The sequence below is a fragment of the Pezoporus flaviventris genome, unplaced genomic scaffold, assembly GCF_033815535.1.
Source record: "Pezoporus flaviventris isolate CSIRO_AGI_PZ_B2104156 unplaced genomic scaffold, CSIRO_AGI_Pfla_v1 ptg000213l, whole genome shotgun sequence".
Classification (NCBI taxonomy): Eukaryota; Metazoa; Chordata; class Aves; order Psittaciformes; family Psittacidae; genus Pezoporus; species Pezoporus flaviventris.
In genome coordinates, this window is record NW_026892761.1 from 1,131,661 (window position 1) to 1,144,872 (window position 13,212).

Below are 13,212 nucleotides of genomic sequence, written 5' to 3' on the forward strand. Positions count from 1 at the left end.
AGAATAAAACAGACTTATTTTTGCATGTGTGAGTGCGTGCGTGTGTGTAGATGTGTCACTAACGTAAGGTGCCCCAGCCAGAGCGAGGGTCGAGGCTCCCTGCTCCCGTGTCAGGCCCTGGGAAGAGGCAGGGCTGCCGTGGAGCATCCCTGCAGCATCCCGGTCCCGTCCCTGCTTCCTCCAGGCAGAGCTCATCCCTGTGCTGAGGGGAGTGAGGAGGAAGAGGCAGAGAGGCTGGAGGCAGCGAGCTCTGCCCTCACATCAGCCCCTTTCTCCCCAGGCACCAGCTGCTGGGAGCTGATCTCAGTGAGGACGGAGTTTGAGGCTGTGCCCCGTTGAAGGGATCCTCTTCCTCCTCCTCCCTCTGAATGTAAACTGCAGCAGGGCCTGGCAAAGGAGGGAGGCAGGCGAGGGGCAGAGCACCTGAACCAGCCCCTGCCCTGGCACAAGGGCCCCGGGTGATGGAGGGACCAGGGGAGCGATGCAGGAGGGGAAGCAAAGCCCTGGGAGCAGCCCCTCCACCATAGCCCATCCCTGGGAGCAGCGAGGGTTGGCACCGGCGCAGAGCCTCATTGAGGCCATGCCCGTGGGTCCCTGCTCCCCATAGCCCAGGCAGACCCTGTCCCAAGCGTGGCTGTGACGGGTGCGTGCGGCAGCTTCGGAGCTTCCAGAACAGCCCCCCCGGCCCCCGCTCTGCTGTACAGACCCCGTAGGTTTTAACCCCTTTGTGAATACTCTTTAATGCTATTTTTGTTATCTCGTCTGTCCCTATTTATGTGTGGGGCCGTGCTCCCTGCAGAGGCCAAGGGGGTGGAGGTGGAGGTGGGGGGGTCCTGCCTGGCCCCCCAAGCACGGGCTCGTGCTCCCGGTGCGGGATCCGCTGGCTCCAGGAGCAGATCCCGCCCGGGGCGCGCAGGGAGCAGCATTTGCCCATTGAACGCTTCGGTTTGCAGGTGGAGGTGGGTCCACAAATAAACTCTTGTCATTGGAGCCGCTGCTGGTGCTGTGCTCTCTGTGAACACCGCCCCTGGGGACGGACGGGACCGGGGAGGGATGGGGTGGCCCAAGGAGGGGGGTGGCCGGTGGTTGTTGGCCCTGCTCAGCCCCTTCTTTGCACCAAGGCCAGGCCCAAATGCTCCTTCTGTGGCCTCATGAAGGGGCTGTGTGCACTGATGGTGGCAGCGGGAGCATCTACAGTGCTGCTGGTGGGAGGAGAGCTGCGGCTGGGGAGAGGGGAGAGCCGTCAGGAAACATGGAAGGGGGCTTTGGATAAGGGATGTAGGGACAGGCCAAGGGGAATGGCTTGAACCTGCCCGAGGGGAGACTGAGCTGAGCTCTTAGGCAGAAGCTCTTCCCTGTGAGGGTGCTGAGGCGCTGGCACAGGGTGCCCAGAGAAGCTGTGGCTGCCCCATCCCTGGCAGTGCTCAAGGCCAGGTTGGACACAGGGGCTTGGAGCAAGCTGCTCCAGTGGGAGGGGTCCCTGCCCGTGGCAGGGGTTGGAGCTGGAGGAGCCTTAAGGTCCCTTCATCCCAAACCATTCCCCGGTTCCAACCCCAGCACCCCCGGTACCGCCGGGGCAGCGCCGGGACACGGGCGCCACCCCGTGGTCATGGGGGGAAGCGGCCGCGGAGCCGCAGCGCTGCAGATGGGGGGCGAAGGACTTGAACCCCCCGGGGGGGTCCCAGGGCCGGTGCTGGGGCCACCGGGGCAGCGGGTGTGGGATGGTGAGGGTGAAGGGGCCACGAGGCATCCGGTGTCACGGCTCGTGCTGCAGGTCCGTGGTGATGAGCGTGAAACCCTGTGGGGAACGGGGGTGAGATGGGGACAAGGGGGGTTTAGGGGGCACCGGGAGGGGGGGACGGACGGGAGCAGCACCCACCTCGTGCAGTGAGAGTCGCGGGTTGAGCAGGCGGAGGCCGTACGGGGTGGGCAGGGGGACACGGGCCTGGAGCCACTCTGTGGGGAGAGCAGAGCGTGAGGGGGCAGCTGGAGGGGGACAATGGGGACAGGAGGGGACAGCACAGGGACATCACTCACTGTTGGCTCTGGGCACCCCAAAAAGCCTCAGCCCCAAGCTGAGCAGTGTCTCCAGCCTCTGCACCTGCGGGACAGGCAGCCCTGAGCCTGGCACAGGGCCCACAGCACCCCCAGGACCCCCCCGACCCTGCTCCCAGGGCATGCAGAGGACAAGGCTCCCCTGTCCTGTCCCTGTCCCACTCATGGCCACTCACCTCCACCGGACCCACGTGCGATGTCACCTGCGTCACTCTGAGCCTGGAGGATGAGAGCAGGGTGAGAGCCAGGGACAGGGATGGGGACTGGACCCTCCCAGGGAAGGGACGGGTCCAGCTGAGGACCCAGGCGGTACCAGTGCCAGGGCAGCAGGCATGGGTGGTACAGGACCCAGGGAGGAAAACAGCCACAGGTGGGGAATGGGGGGGAGCTCCTGGGTACATCCATGGGGAGGCCGGACCCAGCACTGGGCACTCACCCCTTGAGGCTCATGGTGGCCCCGAGCCTGTTCCCGGTGATGATGGGCTTCCCCGTCACATTGGCATCCTGCAGCAGGAGGTGTTGGAAAGATCAGAGCAATGCAAGCCCGCATCACCCAACATCACCCAGCATCACCAGCATCACCCCAGCATTATCCAGCATCACCCCAGCGTTATCCAGCATCACCAGCATCACCCAACATCCCCCAACATCACCCAGCATCACCAGCATCACCCCAGCGTTATCCAGCATCACCCAACTTAACCCTGCATCACCCAGCATCACCCAGCATTATCCAGCATCACCCCAGCATTATCCAGCATCACCAGCATCACCCAACATCCCCCAACATCACCCAGCATCACCAGCATCACCCCAGCGTTATCCAGCATCACCCAACTTAACCCTGCATCACCCAGCATCACCCAGCATTATCCAGCATCACCCCAGCATTATCCAGCATCACCAGCATCACCCAACATCCCCCAACATCACCCAGCATCACCAGCATCACCCCAGCGTTATCCAGCATCACCCAACTTAACCCTGCATCACCCAGCATCACCCAGCATTATCCAGCATCACCCCAGCATTATCCAGCATCACCCAGCATCGCCCCATCTCCCTGTGCCACCCAGCACCAGGCACTCACGATGTCCAGCAGGAAAGCAGGGACACGGGTGCCATTGGGGAGCAGCACGAAGGCCTCAGCAGAGCCGAAGAGGGCCCCGTGCACGGCATCGGGGTGGCAGGAGAACAGCGGCTGCCGGCGGGCCCAGACCTGCAGCTCCATGGGCTGGTCCGGGAAGCGCTCCTGCAGCTGAGGGGGAAGCAGGGCTGGGCTGGCACCGGCACCACCAGCACCAATCGGGGCTTCCAGGGGGTCCCCACCACCCCCCTGCCCTGTGCATCCCATCCTGCCTGTGCCCCATCCTGCCTGCATCCCATCCTGCCTGCATCCCACCCTGCCTGCATCCCACCCTGCCTGCATCCCATCCTGCCTCCATCCCATCCTGCCTCCATCCCGTCCTGCCTCCATCTCGTCCTGCCTCCATCTCGTCCTGCCTCCATCCTGTCCTGCCTCCATCCCGTCCTGCCTCCATCCCATCCTGCCTCCATCCCATCCTGCCTCCATCCCGTCCTGCCTCCATCCCGTCCTGCCTCCATCCCGTCCTGCCTGCATCCCATCCTGCCTCCATCCCATCCTGCCTCCATCCCGTCCTGCCTCCATCCCGTCCTGCCTCCATCCCGTCCTGCCTCCATCCCGTCCTGCCTGTGTCCCTCCCTGCCTGCATCTCATCCTGCCTGCGTCCCATCCTGCCTGCATCTCGTCCTGCCTGCATCCCACCTCTGTCCCTTCTCCCCACGTCCCATCCCACCCGCAGCCACCTGTGGGGTGAAGATCCCGAAGCTCTTGGTCTTCAGCTGGACCGGGAACCGCCGGAGGAGCTGGAAGGCGGCAGAGGGTCAGGGTGCTGGGACAGAAGGCGCAGGGACACCCCGGAGGGGGCAGCTCTGCCAGACCCGTCCCTACCATGGCACTGGAGATGTTCCTGCGCAGGGCCCCAGCCGTGAAGTAGGCGAAGGCGGCCGAGTTGGCAACAGAGTCGGTGACAGCCACCAGCAGCATGGGCTCGTGTGCCACCGGCAGCGGCACCGGCAGCGGCACCAGCAGCGACACCGGCAGCGACACCGGCAGCACCAAAGAGGGCCTCTGCTGGGACTTGTGCACCCTGAAGAACTCTCCCTGTGAAGAGAGATGGAAGGGTGGATGGAGGGGTGGATGGAGGGGTGGATGGAGGGAGGGGTGGATAGAGGGGTGGTTGAAGGGATGGATGGAGGGGTGGATGGATGGATGGATGAAGGGTGGATGGAGGGGTGGATGTGAAGCTCAGCCCTGCTCCCCTGCACTCAGCCCAGGGATGATGTTACCTTGATGGCGATGTCCCCGTGCTCTGCCGTGATGGCCGGTGGCCCCAGCAGGGAATGGTCGATGGCGACGAAGGCGTCCACCTGGGTGGACACTGCAGGGACACAGGGGAGGTTTTGGGGATTCAGCCCCACTCTGGGGTCCCGCAGACCCTGCTGGGCACCAGCCCCCCCATCCCACCCTGCCTGGCCCCCAGGGTCCTTCACACACCTCGCATTTGCTTCAGGGCATCCTCCAGCTTGAAGACACCTTTGCGGAGCTTGATGCAGAGCTGGAAGCAGAGCAGGGCATCAGGGAGGCCATGGATGGGGTCCCCAAACCTCTCCCTCTGCCTGCCATGGAAGGGGGACTCCTGGACACCGACACCCCATAGCGCAGGGGCCGAGCACCCACCTGCTTGTTCAGCTCCTGCTGCAGGGTCCCCTGGAGCGGAGGTGCCAGGAGGTTGTAGAGCCAGCTGTGGGGCAGAGCAGGGTCCTCATTACCCCAGCTCATCACCACCCCACTGCGGGCAGCGGGGGGGGGGATCCCTGTGTACCAGGGACAGGAGGGGAGCGGGGTCCCGCGTTACCTGTGCCCCCGGTGGAACTGCAGGCGCAGGTGGGTACCGCGGGCGTCGCAGCCGGCGCTCCACAGCGCGGGGCGGCCGTCAGCATCCGCCCCCAGCCCCAGCACCGCCACCATGGCCAGGTCCTGCACGTGGAGCTCCAGGGAGCCGCTGTCCTGGCTGGGGATGGAGGGGGTGAGCAGGGGCACAGCGGTGCCCCCCGGTCCCCATCCCCATCCCCATCCCCATGCAGGACTCACACGGCCCCCAGGCGGGCTCCCCACTCGGCGCTGAGCCGGATGCGGGCGCCCTGCACCGTCAGCCTCAGCCCCACGTCCTCAGCGAAGTCCAAGCTGGAGTCGTTCACATGCAGCTCCTGGATGTGGATCCTGCACGACACGGACGGCCCAGTCCTGTGGCTGCATCCGGGACGGGGACAAGGATGGGACAGGGACCCCGTGCGCAGCTCTTACCGGGGCACGGTGTAGGTCAGCGTCCCCAGGAGCGGGATGTGGTAGGAGCCCTCCAGGTCCAGCTCATGCTCCTTCTGCAGCAGTGACTGGAGCAGCTCCACCCCAAAGCGCCGGCCTGGGGCAGAGCAGGGATGTGACACCCAGGAAGGGGTTTGGGGCACCCAAGATGCTGGGGAGGGGACAAGCAGGGCCAGGACAGCAACCCCAAGGATGGTGTTGGAGGGGCTCTACCCACAGACCAAGGGGCAGATACCTACCAAATTCCAACGCCCTCCGGGTCAGCCGGGCTGTGATGCCGGGGTTGATGCCGAGGTTGGTGCCAGGGCTGGTGCCCGGGTTGGTGCCAGGGTTGGTGCCAGGGTTGGTGCCAGGGTTGGTGCCGGGGCTGGTGCCAGTGATGGGCACGCAGGCGCTCAGCAGGAGCAGGAGGCAGAGGCACACTGGTCCCAAAGAGCCTCGGGAACGGTGCTGGGAGCTGGGAGCTGGAGCAGAGGACGCGGCCATGGGACACACAGCTGTGCAGAGACCCCATCCCCGGGCACCGGCCAGGGCTTATATGGGGACAGGGTTACATCAGCTCCTGCGCACACGCGGGGCCACCGCAGCGCTCCGGCACCGAAAGCCCGGCCTTGCCCAACGCGTGACTCAAAGGGGAAGCCGCTTCCCCGTTGTTTCCCACTCGTGGGAGCAAGGGGCAGGCAGGGTCCCACGGCTGCGCTGCTGCCGGCCCCGTGCCACCAGCCAGGGCTCCCCATAGGGACCCACAGCTCCATGGGGGCACAGAGACGTGGCTGGGTCACGGTCCTGAGGGGCTTTGGCTATGCCGGGACTGGAGGTGATGGAGGAGCAGGGGGATGGAGAGAGCTGGTCCCAGGACAGAGGGAGCTGCACTGCTGGGGCAGGGCTCGACCCATCTGCACTGGGGAGCAGTGGCTGCTCCCACTTTGGGAATGGCTCTGGGGCCCCTGCACTGGGGCACCCGATCGTCTGTGGGGTCAGGGCGGCTGCGGGGCGCTGGGAACATCGGGGCAGGCAGAGGGAGAGCAGAACTGTGCAATCCCCTCCAAAAGCCCCGGCCGCAGGAGGGGAGCTGCTTGTGCTGCTGCTGGTGGTGGGACCGTCCCCGGGGGGCAGCCCCAGGCTATGGGCTGCGGCTACCGGGGCATCCAGAGGTCCCTCCAGGGGTCCAGGGCTCCACCCCAGCACCATGAGGGGACACAGGGCCCGTGGCCAACCTCAGCAGGGCACTGCTCCTTTATGGACCCCTCAAGAGCAGCTCCCGCTCGCCTGGGACCCCCAGTACCACCAACCACGGCCACCAGCAGCATCCCAAAGGCCACCAGCCCCGTGCCCGCCACAGCCCCTCCATCCCCAAATACCCCCACCATGCCCCAAGACTCACCACGGCCGGTGGCCACAGTGCCCATTCCATGGGAGCCACAGGTCCCACCGTTGGTCCCAGCTCTGCCATGTCCCCGGGGCCGTACGTGGCAGTGACCAGCTCTGACACCCGTGTCCATCCCGGGGTGGCCGGGCTGGTTGGACCAGCGCGTCACCAGCTCCCCGGTCCCTAATCCCTTCCGGGATGAATCAGGTCCCATGAAAACAACCGGGGAGCGGTTGGGGCGCCGGTGGCCGCGGGGCTGGGCCCTCCGGGGCATCCTGGCGCTGCCAAATCCGGGATCCCGGCACGTGGCAGCAGCTCAGCCCCGCTCCGAGCCTGTCCCGGCGGTGCCAGCCCTTTGGCAACGCCGCATCCTGAGCCCCTGCCCTGAGCCGGTGGTGGCCGGGGCTGCATGGCCGGGGTTCGGCCGTGGGGCACACGGGGCTTGGGCAGGGGGTCAGGGGCTGGATGTGGGGTCCAAGAGCCCAACTCCCCACGGCTGCAGCCGGAGCTTCCACATCTACGGGCAATGAACGGGGCAAGGACGGCTCCGGGGGAGGGAAGAGCCCCCGGGTCCGGGTCTCCCCTCACCGGGACCCTTCGGGAGGGCGGTCCCGGCCGGGCTGTGCAGTGCGGGCGGGCACCGGGAGAGGGACCCAAAGAGCCCCGCGCACCGGGACTGGCCTGGAGCCGCGGTGATGGAGGGGACCTGGGGAGCGAAGGGACAGCAGTGGGATGGTAGAGGGGAACTGGGGGTGATGGAGGGGACACCGGTGGGGTGATAGAGGGGAACTGGGGGGTGATGGAGGGGACAGCGGTGGGGTGATAGAGGGGAACTGGGGGTGATGGAGGGGACAGTGGTGAGGTGATAGAGGGGAACTGGGGGTGATGGAGGGGACACCGGTGGGGTGATAGAGGGGAACTGGGGGTGATGGAGGGGACAGTGGTGAGGTGATAGAGGGGAACTGGGGGGTGATGGAGGGGCAGCGGTGGGGTGATAGAGGGGAACTGGGGGTGACGGAGGGAAGTGATGGCGGTGTCACAGGGGGTATTGGTGGAAGGGACATCACCCACAGCGACCCGGACCCACGGCACTCCATGTCCCCCAACCGCTGTGTCACAGCCAGGACAAGCAGTGCCCCAGTTGCCCAAATCACCTCCCCCTGCTCACCCCCTGCCAGGTACCTGCTGGGCTGGGGAACACGAGAGGGCAGGCGCACACACACACACACACACACGCACACACACACACGGGGCTGTGAGCACGCCATGGACATGCAAACACACACAGGTGATCACGCAGAAGCACACACACCCCTGCAGCAGAGGGGTGCAAACCCTGAGCCCCGGCTGCAGGACCTGTTGGGGGGCAGAAAGGGTCCCACTAAGGCAGCAGGACCCCCCCATGCAGCCCGGTTTGCTCCGCCAGCCCCTCAGGAAGGTCCGTTCCCAGCTGCGGCAGGAGGCAGCTCGGCCCCGAGGTGGTTGTGAGTCACAGGGGAGCTCAGGGCAGCGCTGCTGCCCGGGGCACCCCCAGCCCGCGGGGTTGTGCAACCCCTGATGCAACTTCCTTGTCCCAGAGAGCTTGTCCAGCACCAAACCGGAGCCGCAGGGACAGCACCCTGGGGCCTGCACCCACTTTCCCTTGGGGCAGTGCAATGGGAGCAGCGCCCACAGCCTTGCACCCCAGCACAGCTCCAGGAACACTGCAGGGTCCCAGCTGGAACTCGGTGCATTGACAGACCTGTGCTGCACACTCACCCCCATGCAGAGACACCGCCACCCACAGTCTCCAAGTGGGCACAGAGCCCTTCACCCAGCTCCCAGCACCATCCCTTCAGTGGCATCGTCCCATCAAGGTGCCCACACAGGAGAAACACATCCCAGTGCTGCTGCAGCTTCCTACTGCAGAATCCGGGGTACACCAGCCCCAGCACCCCATGTCTGAGCCTGGGAGCGAGGGGGAAGCAGGACACAGAGCACGCAGGGGGGTACAGTGCTGAGGCAGGTCCCATAACAGCAGCACTGGGGCGACTGGGACCAGCCCATGGGGGACTCCAGCACCCACCCAGCCCACACTGGTCCCGATAGGATGCCCCAGGTTCAGACTCCCGGGGGGGGCTGTCCCCAAAGCCCGGGGCTTGAGGGGGAGGAAGCAGAGACGTGCCTGGTCATCAGGGCTTGTTTAATAACAAAACTCCAGCTATTGTAGAACAATATTCTCCAGCATCATTGTAATATACAATACGGGGAATGCTCTCAGCAATCTGAGAAGGATACATCGGGCAGCACCCCCGGCCCGGGCTGCGGGGGGGATCCCCCCCCCGGGGGGACCCGGGATGCAGGCGGCCACGGTCCCGGGATGTCCGCGGCGGGTCCGGAACGGTCTCAGCGGCAGAGGATCCGGTCGGCAGCGGGCACGCACGGAGCCTGCGGGAGAGGAGGGCGAAGCGGTCAGAGCCGGTCCGGGACGTCCCGGGGATGGAAGGGGCACCCCCGGCGCTGATGAAGCGCAAGGGGTCCGGGGAACCGGCAGGGCGGGAGAGCGGGGCCGGTACCGGGGGGTCCGCACTCACCTCGGGGGGGTCCCCGGCGGCGGCGGCGGGGCGGGGGGGCCCTCGCTGCAGCGCCAGCTGCAGGTCCCAGATGTAGTCGATAACGTGCTGCAGCAGCTCCACCTTGGAGACCCGCCGGTGCCGCGGCAGGGTCGGGACGAGCGCCCGCAGCCGCGAGTAGCAGCCCTTCATGTCGTAGAGCAGCGCGGCGGCCGCCTGCTCCGCCGCCCCCGGGGACGCCCCCGGCCCCGGCCCGCAGCGGGCGGCCTCCCCGGGCCGCACCGCCTTCAGCGCGCCACCGGCGCCCGCGGGCAGCGGCGACGGGACAACGGCAGCGACCTTCATAGCGTGGGGCGGCGGGGACGGACCGGCGGCGGCGGGACCCTGCGGGCGGACAGCGGAGCCCGCGCCCCGCAGCGCCAATTATAGCGCGCGGCTGATGGAGGGGCGGGGCCACGGGGGAGCGGCGGAGCCAATGGCAGCGCCGCTTGGGAAGGGACCGCCCCGCCCATCCCATTCATGCTGTCCCGAAGGGCAGCGCCTTAAAGGGGCAGCGGCGGCGGGGGCACACGGGGGTGCTGGGGGGGTACCGGGGTGCGGGGCTCCGGTGGGTGCCGCCCGTTCCGCAGCTCCCCCGCCATCGCCGTGGGCAATCGCCCCTCGGGACCCCGGGTCCGGCTCCCACAGCCCCGCTCCCCCCTTGCCCTCTCCCCCCACCGAATTCCCGGCCCCCCCCGCCCCCCCGCCGGCCCAGACCGTTAGACGCCAGGGCCGTGACGTCACCCATTCATAAAACCCCGCGCGCTGTCAGCGCGGCGCCTCGCGGGCGGTGCCCATGGCGACGGGGGCGGGACGGGCGAGGGGGGGCACAGCGGGACCCCCGCGGGGGCACCGGGCAGCCCCGAGACCCCCGGGCCCCCGTTCGGTCCCACAGGGGTGCCCCGATAGCACCGGGAATGGGGGGGGGGGTGCGGGGTGCAGGTCGGCGGGGGGAGTACCGGGGCCGTGGGAGCCGAAGGGGGGGCTCCCGGGAGGGGGTTCCGCTGGGACCGTTCGAAGCCGGTCCCTGCCCTCAAGGGCTTCCGATCCCGGTGGGAATTGCTCGTTATCGCCCACCTGCAGCATCCACCGGCATCGAGAGCTCCGGGGGGGACCCTGAGAGGGACCCCGGTACCCCCTGAACAGGGCAAACCAGGGCAGGAGGAGCAGACAGAGCTGCGGCCTCTGGAGCCACGGGGGGGGGGTGTGCGGGTGTGCACAGGGACACACGTGTGCACACATGGATTCACGTCCATCACACCTTCACACACCCCCCGAGGTACGGGCACGCTCACACACGTGCACAAACACGTCCCTAAGTACACGCGCACACACGGATGCAGGCACACACACGTGCACGCACTCAGATACACAGCTACAACCATGTATGTTCACCTATGCACTCTCATGTAGCTCACATGCACCATGTGGGTGCTGAAGCAGCACCCACCGCCCCATGCGTACCCCCAAGACTGCACTGCTGCATTGTTGGGCTCTGCCATGAGCAAAGCTGCTGCAGGGCCAGGGCACCCAACAATGCAGCTCCAATGTACCCTGACCCTGTGGCTGGACAGGGCTGTCGGGGTGGGCTGCACCACCGCAGCGGCACGGAGGTGATGGCACCTTCGTAGTGGCATGGCCACGGGCACCTTGTGCCCTTCTTGTCTGGAGAATGCATCACGCAGACCAACCCCAGTGTGGGTGCAAGGGGACCCGGCACCCTACCCTTTGGGGTGTGGGCTGGGGGCCACCCTCCCGTGCTGGCCATGCTCAGAGCGGCTGCAGGGAGCCGAAGGCCTCCCCTCCTCTTCCTCCTCTGGCGTGGGGAGCACGGTGGGCTGCAACCCTCGGGGTGCTGCGCCCCTCGGTGCCGCTGTCCCTCCTCCCGCAGCGCTGCTGGTTCCCAGGGTGGGCACGGCGCCGGGGTCACCCCCTCCATTGAGGGCTCGGCGGAGGGGCTGGTGCTGCCCGGTTCCCACCGCGGCTCTCAAAGCTGCTAATTAGCCCCCATCTGGCAGCGGGGAGGCCGAGGACATTGTGCACAGGAATGCCTTTCAGAGCCGCACCGCCAACAATGCGGCCCCAGCCCCGGCCACCCCGGCGGCCAGCGCACCGGGCCCGGCCCCGCTGCCGCGGCACACGGGAGACCCCCCCGGGGTACCCGCTGTGGGACACCCTCACTCCATCCCTCTGCATGAGGCGGTGCTGGGGATGGCATGCCGGGCTCGGGGGTGCTGCTGTGCCCACAGGATGCTGCCCTGGCCACATCTGGCGGCGGGGCCCGGCCAGCGCAGCCGGCGGTGTCCAGCAGGACGGATCGCTTCATTTCCATGTCAATTCTGGGAACGGGGCTGGCTGCGCGGTAACAGCGGCCCCGGCCATATGGTGCTGGCTGAGCTCTGTGCAGCCGGGGCGGGGGGGGAGCGGCTGCTTCGCGCAGAGCTGGGGTTGCCCGGCAGCAGGAGCACATCAAAGCCCCCCGGCTGCCCCCCACCCCGCAGGGACCACACAGGGCACGGCCACGCCAGGCCGCCGAGGGGCCGCCGGGGATGCCTGTGCCGCGGTGGTGATGGGGACAGGGGACAGGCGGCAGCACCGCGCCCCGGCACACGGGGACGCCATGGTTAAGGATGGGGCATCCCCAGTGGATGGGACCCCCAAAGTGGGGCTGCTCCTGTGCTGGCTCCATCCAGGTCCTCTCCTCCCACTGGAGATACACACACCCCCTGCCCTGGGGCTCTGCGGAGCCTCCAGCCCCCCGATCCCGCAGGATGGTGCTGAGCAGGGCGGCAGATGTGAGCCGGGGCCGCCGGCACAGCTGGAGCAGGGCTGAGGCCTGAGAAAGCCCCTGAGCGTTCCCCTCCCGCCTTCTCCCTTCCCGTTCCCAGCTCCATCCGCTGCAGCCCAGACCAGCTGGAGCCAGGCGGCCCTTCCTGGGATTTATTCCAGCTTCCTGCCCCTCCTCGCCGGCCGGCCGAGCCTGCGCCTGCTCCCGGCTGTTTCCTCTCCCCGCTCGCAGCCGCCGGCCGGGCGCCACGGGCAGGACCCCGGCTTTCAGCCGGGACCCCCACCCCGGCCGGGCATCCCCAGCCCTGCGCGGGGAGACACAGGGGCCTGCAGCACCCGCTCCCACCCCACATGCACTCCAGCTGTAGCATGGGGGGGTTCTACCGGGCTCTGGGGACAAGCATCCCCCATGTCCTCCCCTGCCCCAGGCGCCAGCATTCCCAGCTATGAAACTGCCATCCCACTCCCGGGCATTTGCACCCAGGGTGCTCCCGGTACGCTCATCCCATCTCATGATCCCAATGCAGGAACTGGCCATGAGAGAAGGATGCCCAGAGGCAACCCTATCCCACCCCAATGCAATCGCTGGCAGGAGCTTGGCATGTGAGCAGGATGCCCAGGGGCTGCCCTGCATCCCTGCCCCAGGGGCCATGGTGGGATCAGCCCAAACTCCACGCTGCCGGCAGCAGGACGCGCTGGCTCCACTCCCCCGATGGAGATTTCCCACCGGAGCCGGCACCTTCGTGCTTCCGCAGCCCTCCCGCACCGGAGGGACCCCATGGCGAGAGGAAGGCGGCCCAGCAGCATCCCAGACACAGTGGAGCCGCTGGGATGCTGCGGCGGTGCCACGAGCCCAGGTGCAGCGGGCAAGCGGAGCCGGGGCCGGGCCGACGCCAGCGGCTCCTCGCAGGGCCCAGGGCGCTTCCTTCCTCTCTGCCGTTCCCGGCTCTGGGGCCGGGCAGGATGAGGGTGACCCCGCGCTCCCCTCCCGGTAGCCCCGGGAA

General features: G+C 67.6%; 2 protein-coding genes across 2 annotated transcripts; both read right to left on the reverse strand.

The window, feature by feature from the left end:
• Positions 1 to 1,694: 1,694 nt before the first annotated feature.
• LOC133262465 (bactericidal permeability-increasing protein-like) lies at positions 1,695 to 6,139 on the reverse strand. The gene is made up of 16 exons (XM_061441661.1): positions 5,805 to 6,139; positions 5,701 to 5,732; positions 5,444 to 5,558; positions 5,231 to 5,359; positions 4,995 to 5,150; positions 4,817 to 4,880; positions 4,634 to 4,694; positions 4,426 to 4,517; positions 4,028 to 4,240; positions 3,883 to 3,942; positions 3,146 to 3,313; positions 2,492 to 2,559; positions 2,232 to 2,274; positions 2,038 to 2,101; positions 1,880 to 1,956; positions 1,695 to 1,798 (listed from the first exon to the last, which is right to left on the reverse strand). Exons 1-16 carry the CDS (start codon positions 5,945 to 5,947, stop codon positions 1,757 to 1,759), a joined length of 1,527 nt encoding a protein of 508 aa, XP_061297645.1. The 5' UTR covers positions 5,948 to 6,139; the 3' UTR covers positions 1,695 to 1,756.
• Positions 6,140 to 8,995: 2,856 nt separating this feature from the next.
• ID1 (inhibitor of DNA binding 1) lies at positions 8,996 to 9,916 on the reverse strand. Its single transcript, XM_061441363.1, has 2 exons — positions 9,404 to 9,916; positions 8,996 to 9,257 (listed from the first exon to the last, which is right to left on the reverse strand). Exons 1-2 carry the CDS (start codon positions 9,725 to 9,727, stop codon positions 9,216 to 9,218), a joined length of 366 nt encoding a protein of 121 aa, XP_061297347.1. The 5' UTR covers positions 9,728 to 9,916; the 3' UTR covers positions 8,996 to 9,215.
• Positions 9,917 to 13,212: the final 3,296 nt, after the last annotated feature.

What these genes read in the sequence shown, in the direction of transcription:
- LOC133262465 (XM_061441661.1), bottom strand. Translation starts at nt 5,947, where the DNA reads ATGGCCGCGTCCTCTGCTCCAGCTCCCAGCTCCCAGCACCGTTCCCGA. An exon ending in CAGTTCCACCGGGGGCACAG is followed by an intron (nt 4,881 to 4,994) that starts GTAACGCGGGAC and finishes TCTGCCCCACAG; the next exon opens with CTGGCTCTACAACCTCCTGG. An exon ending in CGCGACTCTCACTGCACGAG is followed by an intron (nt 1,799 to 1,879) that starts GTGGGTGCTGCT and finishes CGTTCCCCACAG; the next exon opens with GGTTTCACGCTCATCACCAC.
- ID1 (XM_061441363.1), bottom strand. Translation starts at nt 9,727, where the DNA reads ATGAAGGTCGCTGCCGTTGTCCCGTCGCCGCTGCCCGCGGGCGCCGGT. An exon ending in CCGCCGGGGACCCCCCCGAG is followed by an intron (nt 9,258 to 9,403) that starts GTGAGTGCGGAC and finishes CCTCTCCCGCAG; the next exon opens with GCTCCGTGCGTGCCCGCTGC.